We start from the raw sequence: 20,776 nt of genomic DNA, 5'->3' as shown, positions 1-20,776 counted from the left end.
TCCCAGCCCATACGTTACTGGACAACTGGAACAGAACTTCCCATCTAGCCCCGCCCCTTGACATAATCCCCGCCCATTTACGGCATTAGGGCCGCCCCTTTGTGTAGCCCCGCCCATTGATCTCTTGCCCCGCCCTCTGAAATCAAAAGATCCGCCCTTGATGCTAGTGGTCCCGCCCCTTGCACTATGGCCCCGCCATCAATGACAGCGGCCCCGCCCCTTTGCTCTATGGCCCCGCCCTTCAGCTTGTAGCCCCGGCTCCGCCCTCCCCATATCACGTGATCCCCGTTCCTAATCTCCCGCCTTTTCCTTCAGGACCCCAAGTTCCGTTGTGTCCACAAAGATGCCTGAGGGTCCTTCACCATTTTCCGGCATCGCAGCGAACGGGAAACACGTTAACAAATTATTTCTTTAACAGAAAAGGGAAAGAAAGCTCCGATTAATGAGGGGGAAATAGGGGGCTGGGCTGCGCGACTGGACAGCGGGGGTTCGGCAGTGAGGCGGGCGGCTCCTGTTTCCCGGGTAACGGGGCCTGTGATTGTGCCGCCCGGGAAGAGACTCGGAGCCCGGGGCCGTGCGATCCTGGAGCCCGAGGCCCCCGTTTTGATGCCGCCTTTGCCGCAGAGTGTGCCGCGGGTTTGCAGGTGGGTTCCCCCGGGGGCCGCCGTGGTTCGGGCTGCGGGCTGGGCCGGGGGGGCTCGGAGACCCGCATCCTCCCCGGGCCCTGCCTCCCTTTGCGGCCACAAAAGCTGCTGCCCCGAGTGAATCATTAATCAGTTTATTTATTCCAACTCCCACCCGGATCTATCAGAGACTCCAATCACTCCTTATTTAAATTAAACACTCTGCAATGTTGGGAAACTCTCCATTCACCTGCTTTGTCTCAGTGACCGAACAAAGATCTCCACCTCAGCCTTGCACAATTTTTATTGACTCCCAACTTTCCAGAGCTTTTGACAAAGGGTCACCTGGACTCGGAAGGTCAGCTCTTTTCTCTCCTTACAGATAGTGCCAGACCCGCTGAGATTTTCCAGCACTTTCTCTTTTAGTTTCAGCATCAGCAGTAAATTGCTTTTAACCACAACATTTTATAGAACATAGAAAAGCTACAGCACAAACAGGCCCTTCGGCCCACAAGTTGCGTCGAACATGTCCCTACCTACTAGGCTTACCTATAACCCGCTATCTTACTAACTTCCATGAACTTATCCAAAAGTCTCTTAAAAGACCCTATCGAATCCGCCTCCACCACCACTACCGGAGGCCGATTCCACGCACCCACCACCCTCAGTGAAAAACTTACCCCTAACATCTCCTCTGTACCTACTCCCCAGCACCCTAAACCTGTGACCTCTTGTGGCAACCGTTTCAGCCCTGGGTAAAAGCCTCTGAGAATCCACTCTATCAAGACCTCTCAACATCTTGTATACCTCTATCAAGTCACCTCTCATCCTTCGCTTCTCCAAGGAGAAAAGACGTAGCTCTCTCAACCTATCCTCATAAGGCATGCCAACTAATCCAGGCAACATCCTTGTAAATTTCCTCTGCACCCTTTCTATGGCTTCCACATCCTTTCTGTAATGAGGCGACCAGAACTGGGCACAGTACTCCAAATGGGGTCTGACCAGGAAAGAGTTCCAGATTTATTCCACACTTTGTGTGGTGAAGCAGTCCTGATGGATCCTGGCTCTAATATTAAGGCTTTGCCCCCTTCTTTATTTATTATTGCCACAAAGTTAGGCTTACATTAACACTGCAATGCCGTTACTGTGAAAATCCCCCAGTCGCCACACTCTGGCACCTGTTCAGGTACACTGGAGGGAGAATTTAGCACGGCCAATGCACCTAACCAGCATGTCTGTCAGACTGTGGGAGAAAACTGGAGCACCTGCAGGAAACCCACGCATTTACGGGGAGAACATGCAGATTTCGCACAGACAGTGACCCAAGCCAGGAATCGAATCTGGGTCCCTGGCACTGTGAGGCAGCAGTGCTAACCGCTGTGCCACTGTGCTTGTTCTGCGATGTGAGAAAAAATGCTTTTTCATAATGTGTGGTTTGGATCTGGAATGCACTGCTTGGAAGTGTGGCAGAGGCAGGTTCAATCGAGGCATTCAAGAGGATATTAGATGATCATTTGAATAGAAACAACGTGCAAGAGTCATGGGAAAAAGCCATGATGTTTGTTTGGAGAGCTGGTGTAGATGCAATGGGCCAAATGACAGCCTCCTGCGCCATAACAACTCTGTGACTCTTCTGAGCACCCCCACCACAGGAAATAGGTTCTCTCTAGCTACCCAATCAAACCATAAACATCTCAATTGAATCACCCTGTTCATCTCCCATTTTCATGGGGGACGTAAGCCTTGTTTTTGCAACCCATTCCCAACAGCTTAAATTTCTCCACACTGATCTGATCTGTTTTGACGCATGTACTTTGAAATTGCTTCTTGGGTTGTAAAAGACTTTGGAATGTCCTGAAGTCATGAAAGAGGCAATATAAGACCAAGTCTTTCATTTCTAATTTTGAGGTCCTGGTTAATTTACCCCCTGTCAATATCTCCTTGGGATCTTTTCCCTACACCATTGGTCCTAGTATAGACATTCCAATGTGTTTTTAGCTGCTTCTTGAGATCCTTTCCAGCTATTTCTTCCTTGTCCTGGCACCAGAGAGGCAAAACATCTGTTGTGAGTCTGGCTTTTGACAGCAGAGGATGCTATTCATCCTGCTAATTCAGATTTGCCAGAATTAGAAACATCTCCTTTCCACTCCTCTATTTCCCATGTGAATTCCTCCTGTTCTATGGTTCTTTGGGCATCACAGTGGTTGGACTGGACCAGATTTTCAGTTTTTTCCCTCCCATTTCCTTTCCTCAACTAAATTCCCCATATCTGTCTCCACTTTCTGAAGCTGTGTATTTCTAGATAGTGTGAGTGAGTTCTGGAGTAAACTATTCCAATACTCATCCCCCTATGTATCATAGTACCTCTAACTTTCACTCAGTGTGACTCCGGAGTAGATATTTCCTGCAGATGTGGCAATCCAGAATGATTTCATTGGCCACAATACATTATGTAGTTGTAAGCAACCCCAGATTCCAAGGCATTGACAAAGGGTCATTTGGACTCGAAACATCAGCTGCCAGACCTGCTGAGATTTTCCAGCATTTTCTCTTTTGGGTGCAAGCAACCCCAAGTGACCGATCCAATCCCAGCCAATTCATTTTTGGTGGCTCTGTAAAACACATGACTGAAAACTATCTGAAACTTCAACTTGATGAGAGTTGATAGTACGGCCAAGAAGAGTCAAAAGGAGGTGGTGAATGATATCACTTCCTTTCCTGATCCTACCTTTCCTACAGGTCTCATTTTCTTTTGGCACTTTCACAGCAGGCAGAGAGCAGCTGTCTCTTACTAGCAGTACCTCCTTCCAAGTATTACTGCCTTTGGTGTCTTTAACACTGATTGTTTTGCTTTTTAGTCATACCTAACCACTTTTGTAGAAACCTGGGACTGCGCCTATTTTGACTCTTGCATCAGCTAACAGAAAGCAAAGTATAGACATATAGTAGGATCACTCACTGACTGAATCTCAGACATTCAGATCACTAGTATTGATCAGCTATTTCAAAAAAATGACAGAATATTTTTCTCTATAAAGAGACTTGAAAGACTAACTAAATTAAGGGCGGCACAGTGGTTAGCACTGCTTCCTCACAGTGCCAGAGACCCGTGTTCGATTCCTGACTTGGGTCACTGTCTGTGCGGAGTCTGCACCTTTCCCTGTGTTTGCGTGAGTTTCCTCTGGGTACTCCTGTTTCCTCCCACAATCTGAAAGACATGCTGGTTAGGTGCATTGCCAATGCTGAATTCTCCATCTGTGTACCCAAACAGGTGCCGGAGTGTGGCGACTAGGGGATTTTCACAGTAACTTAATTGCAGTATTAATGTAAGCCTACTTGTGACACTAATAAATAAACTTTAAATTATGCAATGCTTAAGGATCTTCAGCTAAATCTGTTGGGAGGACCTGAGGTACTTTTTTGCTTTCCTGTATTACCTGCTTGTGGCTGAAGGAATTCTCCCTTCCCCAATTCCATAAAAAACAGAAACAATGGGATTTGTAAATTCTATAGCGAATGACAGCTTTCTTTCGTGTGGTGAACAACTGAATGTGCATCTTCTTTTAGGGCCCTCAGTCCATTATGTCCAGAGGATGAGTGAGTGATTCTGGTGAAATATTCTGCACAGTTTACACAATAGATACAACTTTATGGACACTGTCTTCAGAAGGTTAGTTGGGAGGCCAATGCCAACCTGGTTACACTGGTTGTTCCACAAAAATTGGAAGCCTAGAAATAATTGAGCTTTAAAGTGTATCCTGAAGCTGAAAGCTAATTCAGACACGTGAATATCGTGTGGTCAATTATGTTACAGCACCTGTTCTTTTAGTTAAACAGACCGCTTGCACCTAAAAATGCTCTTGATTTCATTTGACTTCATCTCACGTCTATCATCATTTTTGGAAATGGCCACCAAAGGTTTGCAGGTTGCGACTGCTTAAATTTCTGGAGCAGTGTGAACTACCTCTGTCTTTTAATCGGTTTCAGGAGTTACTGACTGGTGAGAATGTTTGCAGCTTGGCTTTCATGGTGAACGTCATATGAATGAATGTATAACTGTATACTGTGTTATAACTGCGAGGTAGTTCCAACGTGTATGTTCGGAGGAGAGAGGGAGAGCAGTTAGAGATTTAAAATGCTACAAATGCAGAATATTTACACAAGACAATACTCAGACTTCTTGCACAACCCGACTTAATTATTAATCAATTTTGGTGTCTATGAGCCAGTTTTAACACAAGTAGACTGTGTCCTGCCGTTTCTTTGAAGGATAAACAGATTTGGTGTGCAGCATGTTTCTTTAAAGATATAAAATTTGCATGTCAAATGTTTTAGGAGCAACATTATTCCTAAACACACTAGATTCTTTTTAGTATACAAGTTGCACCTGTACAGTTTTATAAGTAACCCAGAAAATGTTGGAAATACTCAGTAGGCCAGGCAGTATCTGTGAAGGTAGGAAGGCAAGATACACAGATTTGGTTTACCGGAGTTTTGTCAAAGTGGCTTCTGTTGAGACTTGTGCTTCACTTCCACTGATGAGCTATTACCTGGCGTTGTAGTACTGAGCTGCCATGGCATCCAGCAGTTCTGTATTGATGGTTTAACAGAACTTGCTACACATGGAACTAGAGGAAAATATTGAATTGTCCTGGCTTGCATGCAGGGCACAATGCAAGACTTTTCTGGATCTTTTTAAAGCCTCTGTGAATTTCCATGTTTAGAAATCCCATTTCCTGCAATGATGTCCAAAGGACAAAACTTCCCAAATTGAAAGAAAGAAAACGGAAGACTTTCATCTATGTAGATCCTTTCAAGACTATCAGACATCTCAAAAGCCAGTTCCAGCCAATGAAGTACTTGTAGTCACTGAGTGATAGATTCCAAACCAGTTTCCTAAACCCATAATTGAGAGACTTCAAATACATTTGACATTTTTTTGTCTCCGTGTTTAGGTGGTGAAAATGCCAAACCATGCAAAGCCAGAACCTTTTCTTGTAAAATTTATAAAGACAAAAAGGAAAGATACTGAATATTTCACAAAAGCTTATAAGGTTGGTGTTTTTCTTTTAACTTAGCCTTTCTTATTTTAGCTGAATTCATTTCAAACAAACTTGAACCTCTCTTTCTGATTTTTCAGGCTATTAAAGAATTTAAATCAGAGGAATTTCTGCAGACCGTACATGAAGATGAAGTATTTAGTCTAAAAGTAAAAGACAGCTCACTTTATATATGTGATCCCTTTGAGGGGGATGCTTACAGTCATCTGGAAAAGGTGCTCATTTTTGTGTCTCCCTCTTGTGGAATGGAGCATTGTTTTGATTTTGTTTTATCTAGCTTGAAGTAAGCTTGGGTTTGGCTATTAAGAAGTATAAGCCGAACCCAAATATAAAGCCCACTGTCTGATTTAACAAATAGTGCCCAGGTAAATAAGGTGGGGAACGTAGACCAGGTTAATTTGAGTGGGAAAGTAGTTTTACTCCGTTAGCATTACATATCTCCTCCAGTATAACTAGAAAGTTCTTTAAATTTGTGCATCTGTGCTTCAGTAATAATAGGCTGCGTTTGCTAATTTGTAATGTTTCATGTGTAGCCTGTGATTATTAAGGTGTCTGTTTACCTCCACCTTCCCACTGTTTTCTCAACATCTTGTAGTGTCCAGCATGGTAACCCCTTCATTTTAAATACATCAGCTTTAGTTTATTTGATTTGGTCCTTAATTAGTTTCAAACACACAGTCTCCGTCTATACCAGTGTTATCTTGCGCTTCTAATTGGCTTCCTTGTATTGAGTTGCCAGTAAATCACTGTGTCACAGCTGCCCTTCCATCATCACCTTACTTCCCGAGATGGTGATGTTCTTTGTGTTTTTACATTAAAAAATAGTCCATGGAATTTGATCTCACTGCCCACTCTCATGAATGGACTCCATGCCCATTAGGACCAGGGCATGTTTTTATCTGCTCTATGAGCTTTGACTTCTGCCAATCTTATTAATGCATAGATTTAAGAGTCTAGTTTCAGAGATGTTGATGCTTCATTAAGAATAGAATCAATGATAGAAAACAATATTGTCTGTCCACTGACAAGCAAGCAACCTGCTGTGTGCCCTGAACTGCTCCTCAGATTTCTATTTATTTATTATTTTTATGGGATGTGGGCCTCGCTGGCTGAGCCAGCATTTATTGCCCTCCATTTCAAGGGCATTTAGGAGTCAACCACGTTGCTGTGGATCTGGAGTCACATGTAGGCCAAACCAGGTGAGGACGTCATATTTCTTTCCCTAAAGGACATTAGTGAACCAGATGGGTTTTTATGACAATCGACAATGGTTTCAAAGTCATCAGTAGATTCTTAATTCCAGATTTTTATGGATTCAGATTTTACCATCTGCCGTGGTGGGATTCAAACCCAGGTCCCCAGAGCATTGCCATGGGTTTCTGGGTTGCTCGTCCAGTGACAATACCACTATACCACCACCCCCCTCCCTGTCTTCCTACTGGCCATGGGCTACTTGGATGGATCAACTTTATTCTCACTAATAAACAACCCAACTCACCTCGCAGACTCTTGCCATCGTAACTATTTCAATGCAAAGCTACAGCTGCATTAGGCTTAATTCTTATCTTTGCGACTCAAGGCTCTTTTTGCACTGACAAAACGACTCATTCATTTCCTTTTCCTTTATTATTCCTAAACTAGTTTATCTTCAGTTGATTCTGTTTTTATGATATCAAAAGAATATGTTATAATCTGATCTATTAATTGTGATTTAGTCTACATTGTAATGAACCATAAACTCTTAACTGCATTTCTTTGGCTTTGTTGACCTTATTTCACTGTGTGTGGTTTGCTGCAGGAAGTTTTCTCCTTTCCGTACTGCGTCAAGCATGGGTCTGTTAAGCTTTATGACAACTGCCTACACTAACTCAGGCTAACTTTATTACCCATGGCGGTCATTTTTCTATACTTGTCTTTAAGATCTACAGCCAATAAATGTAGCAAGAGTTAATGGCCAAGCTGGGAACCATAGTGAGCATACTCCAGATGCTAGAATTTATCATGTGCCACATCTCATGTTCAGTCGGTGGAGGGATATAAAATCTGTTAAACCACAGCTTAGATTATAGACCGCTAAACAAGATTACTGAGCATCATTCGATGCAAACAGCATGTTTATTGTAATTACAATCTTCAGTAAATCTGAAATATCAAAATAATTGTTACACTCCATGAATCTTTAGCATTAAATTGATCATCAAAAGGTGATTCCTTTGCTTCTTATAAGGCTTTCTTTTACATCAGAGTCACTAATCAACTGCTTAACTGCTCCGACTTCAGATAGACTCCATCTCTGTTCGATGTTGCTCCAGATTTCTTTAAGGATATCTTAGAATGCAAAATGTACTTCTTTCAACTGCATCAGACATCCAGTAATTCACAGAGCTCTTCTAATTAAATGGGATGGCTTGAGCTCTTCAGAAAGCTATTGATCTGTTTGAGCCACCCAAACAGCCTATGAAATGGATCCCTGTCTTAAGGGAAATGACCCGAGGCACTTCAGTGCAATCAGCATACCTGATTGTAATTTATATAGTCTGCAGTTTACTGAGTGGATGGCAGTAACCAATCTTTATCATCTGTATGCAGCGAACAGCAAAAAGGAAGCCAGCATGTAATCTGTTAAACATAAAAATGCTTTATTTTCCTCTGTGACGTTATGCATGTTATGTTAGCAGCTGTTAGAAGTGGATTTTCTGGTGGCAATCAATAGTTTCAAAGTTCAGAATAAAAATGGTTAAGATCTGGTAGTCAAAGATAAATGCACAGAACTTGAGGAAAGGAATGTAATGTGGGGAAATCAAACACGGGGAAGAAAAGGAAATTTTGTATTAATATCGCACCCTTCCTGGCGTCAGGGCATCTTTGCAGCCAATGAAGCAATTCTTGGAGTGTAGTGACTTATAAGGTAGGAAACACAGCAGCCGATTTGCACACAGTAAGCTCCCACAAGCATCATATGGCCAAAAACATTGTCAAAGAGAAATGTTTTAAGGGATGCCTTAAAGATAGAGCGGCATAGTGAGACAGTTCCAGAGATGAGAGCTTCGGCAGCTGAAGGGATAGCTGCCAGTGGTACAATTAAAATCGGATGTGAGCAGTGAGGCAAGGCTCTTATTTGGGTTCTCATAGGTACACCAAACGTACAGTTTTATGAGGTTATAGAAGTATCTCAATGTTGCTGCAGGGATCGCAATTGCAAAAGACTCTTTTATGTGTCTTTTTTTTCTGCAGCTTGGTTGTCGGATTGTTGGCCCACAAGTTGTTGTATTTTGTCTTCAGCAACAACAGAGTGTACCTGAAGCTGTACATCCTGTCTACAGTATGGTCATGGCTGATGTGGTGGTTTCATGCACCAGCTTGGAGAAGAAAACCCGGGTAAGTATTGCAGTGCAGTAGCAATAACTGAGGCCTTGGGTCTAATTTTCAGTCATGATGATGCTTCTCCCCTTGCGCTCAGATTGCACGATGCATATTTGACAGAAATCTGCAAATCAGATTACTGCCAAAAGCTCTAAAATCTAATTACCTGCAGTTCAAAAGCTGGTGGCGGGGATTGGTTGGGGGGGTGGTGAGGGTGTGTAGTGTGTGTTGTTCCATACACAGTTTTACAGCCTGGGGAGGATTCCTGAATTAAAGCAAATTACTGCGGTTGCTGGAATCTGAAACCAAAAGAGAAAATGCTGGAAAATCTCAGCAGGTCTGTCAGCATCTGTAAGGAGAGAAAAGAGCTGACATTTCGAGTCCAGTTGACCCTTTGTCAAAGCTTTCTTTGTCAAAGAATTCCTGTTGCAATTTAATTTCCTGTAAACAATTTTAGTGAAAATCACTGCAATTTCAGCTGCTGCATTGTGTGAAGTACTTTGAGATGTTTCCATGTGATAAGATGTTATCCAAGTGCAAGTATTTTGTTCCTTAAAATGACAACTAAAGGAAAAGTATGGTTTATCACCTAACCAACATTAACATAAGTTAATGTGGATTTTGTTTTGAGTCCAGTGCTATACTTACTGAGCCACACCACTTATAAATCCAATATTGAAATCACTGCTCGCCAGCATTGGTAATAATCTGACGCAAGCCCAAAGTTTTGAAGTAAACTTTATCATTCAGAAAGGCTCATGGCATTGCATTTTAATGATTAATTTCCTGGATGCTGAATAGTTTGTACATTACCTCCGAAGGATGAAGTACATAAACAAGTACAGCTGATGGGTGGTAGGATCCTGCGAGACTTCAACATTTCGGTAACTCATCTGATAGCTGGAGAGGTGGGAAGCAAGAAGTACCTAGTGGCTGCCAGTCTGAAAAAAACTATTTTACTTCCGTCCTGGGTTAAGGCCTGCTGGGAGAAAGCTCAAAAGAAGTAAGTGGCCATCGCAGGTAACCCTTTCAAATCTTTTTAAAGTTGAGGTGGCATCTTGGTATGTATTTGTGACATTTATTTTAAAAGCAGCAATCTAACTTCAGGAAGTTCCAAAGTGCATCACGGCCAATGTCATAGTTTTGAATTGTAGCCACAGTTGTAACGTTGGCAGACACAGAAGCCAGTTTGAGCCCGACACTGTGAAGTGAAGTTTATTTATTAGTCACAGGTAGGCTTACATGAACACTGCAATGAAGTTACTGTGAAAATCCCCTAGTAGCCACACTCCGGCGCCTGTTCGGGTACACTGAGGGAGAATTTAGCATGGTCAATGCACCTAATCGGCACGTCTTTGGACTGTGGGAGGAATCCGGAGCACCCGGAGGAAACACACGCAGACATGGGGAGAACGTGCAAACTCCACACAGGCTTTGACTCAAGCCGGGAATCGAACCTGGGTCCCTGGCGTTGTGAGGCAGCAGTGCTAACCACTGTGTCACCCTCGTCTCACAAGCAGTAAGGAGATGAGCGGCTGATGACCTATTTTAGTTGTGTTGATTGATGGAATTGCCCCAGGAGCTGGAAGAACTCATCTGCCCTTCAAATAGTGGTCAGTGCTTGGGGGCGGGTAGGTAACAACACAGCTTCCATTGAGGTCTTCATATGACTGTGATGGATAAGATGGGGCAGCTGTGTGACCAGGCTGCACAATCTTGCCATGGATTGCAGCAGCAGGGCCCAGCTGACATCAGCAAGGGAGTGGGTGGCAAAGGAAGCAGGCATTGGCAGGCAGATGCCTCTGCCATGGACTAGAGGCTATCACTTCTATGGCTCCATGTGAGAAATATACAGTAGTGACATAACACACTGCAAGTCCCTGTCAACATTGGTCCACAAAGTCAAGCTGGACCAAGCCTACCTGTGACTGACTTTTTTTAAAAAAAGTATAAAACTTTCCCAAGAACATTATATCAAAATCTTTAGTTTTTCAGTTGGTATTATTATGAAACTTTTCAATGTTAAGAGTTAAGTATAGACTTTATATCCTTGAAGCAGTGGTTCCCAAACTTTTTTCACTGGGCCGCACTTTCGGAATACAAATTTGCTCGTGCCACACCAAATTTCTTATTGATAAGAAGTACATTCAAAAACAAAAAAACAGCTCCTAGCAGTGCGTGATTCATAACATAGAACACAACTACTTTATAATATGATCATGGGACATCCAGAAAGTATAAAACAATGCATCACTTGATGCTCTTGCTCTCACTTTGGAAAAATATCTATCCATGTTTAAATGTTTCTTTGATTGCCCTTGAATCTTCCCGCCACACTTGCCATCCTCTCTCACCGCACCAGTGTGGCGTGCCGCACCCTTTGGGAACCACTGCCTTAAAGGAACACACAGTAAGGAGTCCAACAACACCAGGTTAAAGTCCAACAGATTTATTTGGTAGCAAACACCACTTGCTACCAAATAAACCTGTTGGACTTTAACCTGGTGTTGTTGGACTCCTTACTGTGTTTACCCCAGTCCAACGCCGGCATTTCCACATCTTAAAGGAACACACACCTACTGTAACACTATATAATACATTGTGTCTTAGGTGATTTACTACTATCCTTATAAAACGTTATTAGTCCTAAAGTGCTTATCTTCTGAGCAGGAATCTGAAACTTATGAATATATTTTGATTTGAAACGTTTCCTGATCAAACTATGATTAAATAGTGCATGATCTGAGGCTTTTTGTGACCAAAAAACAGAAGTGTTCAGACTTTTTGTCTTTGAGTTACTTGGTATGTGAAGGTCATAACATGTAACTTAATGTTCTTGTTCATAGGCCAAAGTTGCGTAATTATAGGATTTGGCCATTAATGAGGTAATGGTGCTAAGTGTACAGTTTCCATTCCTCTAGGCTCTCAAAATTCAGACATGAAAAACTAGAAACAACAAAAGCACAATCAGAACTGAGTTATAACGGCTCCTGAAACAAGGTCTGGAAACAGTTGGTGCTTCCAAATTGAAGAGTCCCATCCCAGTAATTAAAAGACGCAAGAACCTCCTCCATACTATTACTACCAAACTCCAGAACCACCATGCCAATTCTACCATCTTTCAGCAACTCTAATCCCGCCCTAGCCCATACCACAAATGTTTTGTAAATCCATCATCACAATGACGAACCCTATTGTCTTCACTGCCGTGTTACAAGTGTTTCAGGGTCAGCAATTCTGTTGACAAACTGCTGAACGTTCCTGCAGTATTAGCACACAATCCACGGCCCCATTTCGTCAAAGCCCAGAATGGCTGCTTCCCTCTGCTATGAAAACTCAACTTAATTTTCTGTAGTACTAGAGCTGGAAACGTCTACCTCTCCTTAGTACTGAAAAGGCTTGGGTTGCCCACTGTAATGCGGTCAATTCCACTCACTCTCGCTTTCTTTTAAACAGCATGATTAACCTTACAGATGTGAATATGGGGGAGCACCTCTGCCCTCCGTTCCTTGGCTGCACAATCTGTGTGACGGGGCTGAGTAGCCAGGACAGGCAGGAAGTACAGCGACTTACCTTGGAGAATGGGGGTCAGTACACAGGGCAGCTGAAAATGAATGACTGCACGCACCTTATTGTGCAAGAAGCGAAAGGTAACTCGGGCTTTGCAGAAACAGTAAAACAAAGACTGTGTGTATACTGCATTTATCCTTTAAAATATCATGTTTCCTCATTGCTCAGGTTCTTTTATATTTAATTTCTCTTTCTTGATGAATAAAACTGCATAATTATCTTCTGCTCGCCTTTATTGCCGTGTCTAAGATATGGCTGATACCTTAATTGTCAAGAAGAAATTAGATTTAGATAAAGCTCTTGGGATTAAAGAGATCAAGGGATATGGGGGGGAAGGCAGGAGCAGGAAATTGATTTTGATGATCAGCCATGATCAAAGTGAATGGCTGAGCAGGCTCGAAGGGCTGAATGGCCTACTCCTGCTTCAAGTTTCCATATGGAGACACTCGGCTATCTAATTTCTATTATCCTTTATTCAGGTTGAAAATGAGATTCCATTGTATTTGTAAGTGAGATTTTATCAATATACAACCAGACTGGGGAATAACATGTGTGGGCCATGAGATATAAAAGCAATGAGGGAAGGCCACTTGACCCAGCTTGATTCATCTATCCTGAAAGAACCTGCAGCAGAAATCTCTGACTCATCACAGATGGATTTAACAGCAGGATTTCCATATAGCCACATGTGGCTAATGTATCGCACAGTGCTATCCTGCAGCCACTTTATCATATCATTAAATTGTTACATTTTCAGGGTTTCCCCCCTCTGGTGCTCTACCTGGAAGTCCATTCCAAAGAGTTGTTTGCTCTGACAGTCAAATATGTCTTTTTAAATTTTGAATCGGGTGGCCCCTTTTCCTATTGTGATTTAGATTGAAGTAGTGTCTTGGATTTACTTTTTCTTTACCATTTGCTATCTTATCTTGCAGTAATGTGCATCAGTTCTCAGTTCCTGCTTTTGCAGATTGGAAATACCAATTTTCTCCAGTCCTTTCTCGCAGCTCAGTCCTTCTGATGGTAGCGATCAGGCTCATTCTTGGGTTTGCATATCTCCCTTGTATTTCTGGAATTGGAACTAGTCACAGTAATCATTGTGTAGCCTGTTTGGCGCACACTGTTTGGCGTGCACTGACGTAATAGGTCTAAGAGTGACTTCCCCTACTTGGTTTTGGTTTTAGTTTGGCTTCCCCTTTGCAGTGATTGCTGAATTGCAGCTTTCAGATATGCTGAGCATCGAGTCCACTAAATTCGTCAGATTTCTTGAACTTCACCCATTACCATTTTAACAGTTCTGATAACAGTGTGGCAATTTAATAGTGCAAAGTAGCGAAACTCATAAGATTCTTAATATAAGATTTATCAGTCAGCAGAGTGAGAGTTTGCCTGAACTATGATGGGTTGGTTGTAAACCTTAATGACTATTGATAGATTTCATCGGTGGAAATACTGCTTTGGTATTAAATCGCACACAGCTTACTCCTTATTCCAATTGACAGGATTAAGGCTGTTTATCCTCAGCCATGTATGTCCCTTTCTCCAGGGCCCTCTATGTTCCTATGCAGCTTGTTTAATTAATGAATCAAGGAACAAAGAACACTGCACTTACTTATTACTTTTCTTTGAATGGCTTTTAGGCAAAATTGAAATTGTTGTTTGCAGCTCTGCTAGCTTTTAGATAAAATTACTTTTGAAATTAAAAGGTTCTTTCCAGTGATTCCCCATAATTCTTTTTGTGTCTTTGCTGATATTTTGACAAAGCTTTCAGGAATTATTTTCACTTTAAAGAGGGAAGGTCAGATCCCCTTGATAACATTTTGTCAGATCATAAAAAATAGGAGCAGGAGTAGGCCATTCAGCCCATAGAGTCTGCTCCGCCATTCAATAGCATAGCAATGGCTGATCTGACTGTGGCCATAACTCCATTTTCCTGCTCATCCCCTCCATAACCGCTGACTCCCTGTCAATCAATTGAATATATATGACCCAGCCTCCACTGCTCTCTCAAGATAACTCCAAAGAATAGTGACCCTGAGAGTAGAAATTCCCCCTCATCTGTCTTAATTGGGAGACCTCTTATTTTCAAACTGCATCCCTAGTTCTAGATTTCTCCATGAGGGTAATATCCTCCCAGCAGCCCCCTCATGGTGCGGTGGCATAGTGGTTAGCACTGCTGCCTCAAGGTGCCAAGGACCCAGGTTTGACTCTGGCCTTGGGTGACTGTCTGTGTGGAGCTTGCATGTTCTCTCTTCAGCGAGTTTATGACTGATCATGACCTAACTCCATATCTTCTTCATTATTATTCAACCTAATAATTATTGTTTTGTTTTTGATGTTTATCTGCTGTGTGCATAGGCCAGAAGTACGAATGTGCAAAAAAGTGGAATGTATATTGCGTGTCTATCCAATGGTTCTTTGACTCCATCAAACATGGTGCTTGCCAAGATGAAAGCAATTACAAAGTTGAATCTGAAACCAAATCTACAGAGATGGCTCCAAGCACGTCAACCCCTACAAACATTGGGAATGCACTGACCTGTAAGTAGGACATTGGTGATTCTGTGGCCTTTTCTTAAATTTAGTATGGAGAGTGTGGAGAGAATCTTGCCTGGGCATCCAATGACCAACCCGATAAAGAGATGCCTGAAAGATAGTACAATGGGATAAAGAATTATAATTTCAATTGTCTTGGATTTTCTGCTTTCTTTCTTTCCTGCGCCATTTGATTTTTTTTCTAATTTGCAGCTCCATTTCTAACCTCTTGTTTCTAAGAGAACTTTCACAGTAAATTGATTCTATCGAGTTATTAATGATGGCTGCCCTGTGACTAAATGATGCTTTATGACAACTACACAGTAGATTATTTTGTTAGTGTGAAATAAATCATTTTGGTAGGAAGAACGAGGAGAGGCCACATGAACTAAAACGTACAATTCTAAAGAGGGTGTAGGAGCAGGGGCACCCTGGGGGTATTGTGTACCAATCATTGAAGGTGGCATGGTAGGTTGAGAAAGCAGTTAGTAAAGTCTAAAAGATCCTAGGTTTATAAGTAGGGGCATAGCGTACAAAAGCAAGAAAGTTATGAAGAACCTGCATAAAAGGGTTTGACCCCAGCTTGGGTTTTGCGTCCAATATCTGGGCACCGCACTAGGAAGGATGTGAAACTATGAGCGAGAGGGATGAGGAACCTTAGCCAAGTGGATAAAATGGAGAAGCTGAGGCTCTTCTTGGAGAAAAGAAGATTGCAGAGTTTTGATAGGGATTTTTGAAATTTTGAGGGATCTGGACCCAGTAGATGAGAGAGAGACTTCCATTTGGTGGAAGGATCAATCACTGGAACCACAGGATACTGCTTTAAGGTGATGTCAAAAGAAGCAATGGTAACATGCGGATAAACTGAAATAGAAACAGAGTATTGTGGAAAAACTCAGCAGGCCTGGCAGCATCTGTGAAGAGAGAAACCGAGTTAATGTTTCAAGTCCGTATGACTCTTAATCAGATTATATATAAGGATATTATTTTTTTAATGCAGTGTCAAGTAAGGATTTAAAATGCTTTGCCTGTGAGTGTGGAGACATATTCAGTCAAGGCCTTCAAAAGAAAATTTGCAGGGCTTTGGGGAAAGCACAGGGGAATGGGACTGGGTGAGTTGTTCTTCCAGAGAGCTGGCAAGGACACAATCAAATGAATGGCCTCCTTCTGTGCAGTAAGCGTTCTATATACCGATTTATAAACTGAACCCTGTCTTTGGTGACCAGATTTTTTTTAATTATTAAAAAAAATCAAGACCCACAACAGCAATAAATTTCTGCAAAATATTCTCACTTGTAGATTCAGCTTCATTCAAGTCATTGACATGAAATGTCTTTTTTATATTGGTTACACTTGCTGGCTTGTTTGCATCAGTTGGAAATGAGACTTGCACAAAACCAATTGGAAACAGGCCTGAGTGTAAGAGGCAGGGAGAAGGAGAAGAATCAGATGATTCAGAGAGAGGGAGACAAAAGACTGTCCTTGTTAGCTTCCCACACAGTACGTTCCTCATAGATGCCATCTCAGCAGTCTGTATTCATAAAATCGCAAGAAATAGGAGCAGAAGGAAAGCATTTGGCCCATCGCCCCTGCCTGCCATTCAGTAGAGTCCGTGGACTGGTCAGTAATTAGAAACTCTGTGACCAGCCTGAACGAATACACCACGACAGTAACTGACTTCATTAGTAAGTGTGTAGAAGACTGTGTGCCAAAGAAGCAAATCCATGTGTTTCCCAACCGGAAACCATGGATGAACAGGGATATCCACTGCTTGCAGAAGTCCAGATCTGAGACTTTCAAATCAGGCGACCCTGACCTGTACAAGAAATGATGTGGAGATGCCAGCACTGGACTGGGGTAAACACAGTAAGAAGTCTCACAACACCAGGTTAAAGTCCAACAGGTTTATTTGGTAGCAAATACCATAAGCTTTCGGAGCGCTGCTCCTTCGTCAGATGGAGTGGAAATGTGCTCTCAAACAGGGCACGGAGACACAGAAATCAAGTTACAGAATACTAATTAGTATGCGAATCCCTACAACCAGCCAGATCTTAAAGGTACAGACAATGTGGGTGGAGGGAGCATTGAATACGGGTTAAAGAGATGTGTGTTGTCTCCAGACAGAACAGCTAGTGAGATTCTGCAAGTCCAGGGGGCAAGCTGTGGGGGTTACTGATAATGTGACATAAACCCAACATCCCGGTTTAGGCCGTCCTCATGTGTGCGGAACTTGGCTATCAGTTTCTGTTCAGCGACTCTGCGCTGACATGTGTCGTGAAGGCTGCCTTGGAGAACGCTTACCTGAAGATCCAAGGCTGAATGCCCGTGACTGCTGAAGTGCTCCCCCACAGGAAGAGAACAGTCTTGCCTGGTGATTGTCGAGCGGTGTTCATTCATCCGTTGTCGTAGCGTCTGCATGGTTTCCCCAATGTACCATGCCTTGGGACATCCTTTCCTGCAGCGTATCAGGTAGACAACGTTGGCCGAGTTGCAAGAGTAGGTACCGTGTACCTGGTGGATGGTGTTCTCACGTGAGATGATGGCATCCGTGTCGATGATCCGGCACATCTTGCAGAGGTTGCTGTGGCAGGGTTGTGCAACATAAGCTCCATTACAAATAACATTTAGAATATTAAACAATTCCTTAGTGCACCTTGTACCTTTCAAAAATGTGTGTCTGCTATTATATTAAAAAGTTGATATGTTTTTAAAAATTCGCATCTCATTTAGATAATGAACCAATACTGAAACATAAAGCAAGAATACGAAAAATGTAATTTTATCTTTTCTCTTTCTTTGCCTACTCTTAGCCCGGCCTCTATCGGATGTAAGTCATATTTCCAATATTAGCACGAGTTGCATAAATGAATCTGCCTTCTCCTCTGCCATCATTGCTAAACTCGATATTCCGGATGACCATCTCGAAGGACTGGATCTCAGTTGTTCTGATGTTCCTGAGGATTTGCTGGATGGATGTAAAGTAAGAAATTGGCTTAAGTTGTCACTCACAATTCACTATTTCAAAAATTACTGTCATTGTGAATAATTATGTTGATATGAACTAAAGATAAACTTGTAATATTCCATGTTTGATTGCATTTGTTTTTTGAAAAAAATATATTTTAATATTTCTCAACTAATTTTGTTAACATTTAAAATTCCTAATGTGCTGAATAATTATTGCAAAACATTGCAGTTTTATTTAAATCTGATATGTGCACCCGTACATGTCTCTTGTCAGATCTATTTGTCTGGATTTAGTGGCAAGAAGTTGGATAAATTGAGAAGGATGATTAACTTTGGAGGTGGTGTTCGGTTTAATCAAGTCTGTGAAGATGTTACTCATGTAATCGTGGGGGAAGAGGATAAGGATCTAAAACAATGTTTAAACAAAATATCAAACAGGTATAGTCACTGCATGTTCTATGCTGAAGGTCGACAGGGAATGAAATACATACAATTAAAACTCTATCAGGTAGCATGTCCTTTGGCAATGAATGGGTTCACTTAGATAGCTGTCCCTTCAATCTGTGATATCTGTCTCGCCTACTTTTGTTGATTTGTTTTGCTTTTCTGCTCCTGGCTTGGGTCACTGTCTGTGTGGAGTTTGCACGTTCTCCCCGTCTCTGTGTGGGTTTCCTCCAGGTGCTCTGGTTTTCTCCCACAGTCTGAAAGACGTGCTGGTTAGGTGCAATGTCCAGGCTAAATTCTCCCTCAATCTCGCCAGAGTGTGGCGACTAGGGGATTTTCACAGTAACTTCATTGCAGTGTTAATGCAAGCCTACTTGTGACACTAATAAATAAAGTTTTTAAACTTTAAACTGCTTTACTCCCTTTGCCTCTTTTGGTTGTTTCTTTTCTTTCCACTTTTGCTTCCATCTCTTTATGATCTACTACACCTGCATCTTTTTTCCATTTATTTCTGTCACTGTCTTGTTCTTTTTCTGTTCCCTTTCCCCTCACTTCTTTCTTCCCTATTTCCCTTCAGACTAGGGGTGGCTGGTCACAGATCAGAGGAGGTCAGGATCATAGGTTGACTGTTGGGTGGTTCTTCTTGTGGGTGATGGGAGGTATCTAGTAATGGATGCCAGTTGACTTTTGGGCAGGCAAGGGGCACTATACAACATAGCACCATCTATCGTTTGAGATGTAGATTCGGAGCTTGTAGCCCTGATGGAGAGCTTAATTCCCAAAGATAGGTAGTCACTGGTTGAGGTGGGTGAAGATGCCTGGGTTGGGCCTGCTGTGTGCTGCTGTGAACATGGCAAAGGGTACCCAGGTTGGAGTAGAAGGCAATCACAAGGCTGGCTAGGCAAAATAGTAAATCACTGAGGGTTTGGTGCTTTTAATGGGAAATGGCCGGGGTTATCCACAGAATTGAGAGATGAGAAGAGACAAAATGTAGGGGGCAGAGCAGCCGAAGTGGCACACAAATGGATAAGTTCCTTCACTGGCTGTAGCCTTAAACCAAGAAGCAAAATCACATAGGCCAGGCAGGCTGCTGACTTGTGGTCCAGAACTCAATATAAGGCAGATGCTTATAGACTATCTATTCGATTCCCCTGCACCAGAAACACAGTATTCTGGGCTATGAAGTTATACTTCCTCCTTTTGTTTCTGCTCTCCTCCCCAATGCCTCTTTGCTCACTCACTCTCAGTCTCTCACATGTTCACTTGTATGTTCTCAATACAAAAGTAATAATGATAAGGAGTTTAAAAATATTGAAGTTTATTGATGTTCATGCAACTTTTCAAAGGATTAATATTTACTGGATTAATATTTGCATCAGGCCATATGTGGTTACAGCAAAATGGTTGGTGGACTGCTTTTCCAACAAGTGCCTTCTCCCTGCGGAGCAGTACATCCATCCAAATTATCAGCCTGATGTTACAATACCAGAACATTCCAGCAACCAGGCTCATTCGATTTTAAACGGCAGTAAGACACTAAGAGCCACCGCAGTCAGTCCGGACAGACAACAGCAAGCAGATGATGATCTCCTATTGCAGTACCTCGAGAGCGACAAAACTGTAGGTTAGAGATTAATCTTTATCCTTTCAAATGACATTTCGAGCGACGTTGCGATGACTTGTGATGCGCGTTTTGCTTTTCTCTTGCTGGGTGGGACTTCTTGCTCCTGAGGTCTTGACCCTATGGAAAGCGTGCCAATTGCTGGAGTGGCTCGTAATTTGGTGAACCTGCCCCAAAGGAGGCAATGTGGGTTTCTTGCCGGCTCTCCAGCTGGCAGCCGAGTCCCATGTCACCGCCCTCAAATTCACCCTATGTTATACCTGAGATTGATGCATCAGATGATACAGACTCATCTGAATGTCCTTTCTGTTCAATAGAACCATGCACCCATTGAATGGCAGTCTGCTATTTCGCCGCCAAAAACACCTTTCTACACACAACGTTATTTATTTACTGTTGATCATTGTAACCTTGATCTCGTTAGTAATTTTTTTTTCTCTGCTCAGTAGTTTTATTCTTCAGTCTTTTTGTTAATGCTGGTCAGGTTAATGTTAACTGATCCTGTTTTTGATCAGCGGATGTTGGTGCCAGCAGTTTGAGGTTATATTTTTTGATTGTGAAGCCTTGAATTAACGTGCTAATCGATAGCTCTGAGA

General features: G+C 42.4%; 1 protein-coding gene across 2 annotated transcripts in view; it reads left to right on the top strand.

Annotated features, from left to right (window-relative positions):
* Nucleotides 1-333: 333 nt before the first annotated feature.
* Nucleotides 334-20,776, top strand: part of topbp1 (DNA topoisomerase II binding protein 1) — a 67,218-nt gene continuing 46,775 nt past the window's right edge. The window contains exons 1-11 of one of the 2 annotated variants that reach the window (XM_078198941.1): nucleotides 552-644; nucleotides 4,191-4,293; nucleotides 5,579-5,677; nucleotides 5,764-5,898; nucleotides 8,918-9,061; nucleotides 9,868-10,049; nucleotides 12,503-12,696; nucleotides 14,972-15,154; nucleotides 17,959-18,128; nucleotides 18,390-18,553; nucleotides 19,939-20,183. In XM_078198941.1, the coding sequence (XP_078055067.1) occupies nucleotides 5,588-5,677; nucleotides 5,764-5,898; nucleotides 8,918-9,061; nucleotides 9,868-10,049; nucleotides 12,503-12,696; nucleotides 14,972-15,154; nucleotides 17,959-18,128; nucleotides 18,390-18,553; nucleotides 19,939-20,183 (1,507 nt within the window). In that variant the 5' untranslated portion in view covers nucleotides 552-644; nucleotides 4,191-4,293; nucleotides 5,579-5,587. Of the gene's footprint in view, nucleotides 645-4,190; nucleotides 4,294-5,578; nucleotides 5,678-5,763; nucleotides 5,899-8,917; nucleotides 9,062-9,867; nucleotides 10,050-12,502; nucleotides 12,697-14,971; nucleotides 15,155-17,958; nucleotides 18,129-18,389; nucleotides 18,554-19,938; nucleotides 20,184-20,776 lie in introns of both variants that reach the window. The other variant, XM_078198935.1, reaches the window with a different exon arrangement.

Source organism: Mustelus asterias, chromosome 2, assembly GCF_964213995.1.
Source record: "Mustelus asterias chromosome 2, sMusAst1.hap1.1, whole genome shotgun sequence".
NCBI lineage: Eukaryota > Metazoa > Chordata > Chondrichthyes > Carcharhiniformes > Triakidae > Mustelus > Mustelus asterias.
The sequence above is the reverse complement of the archived record's forward strand: the minus strand, read 5'-3'. Positions and strand labels throughout refer to the sequence as shown.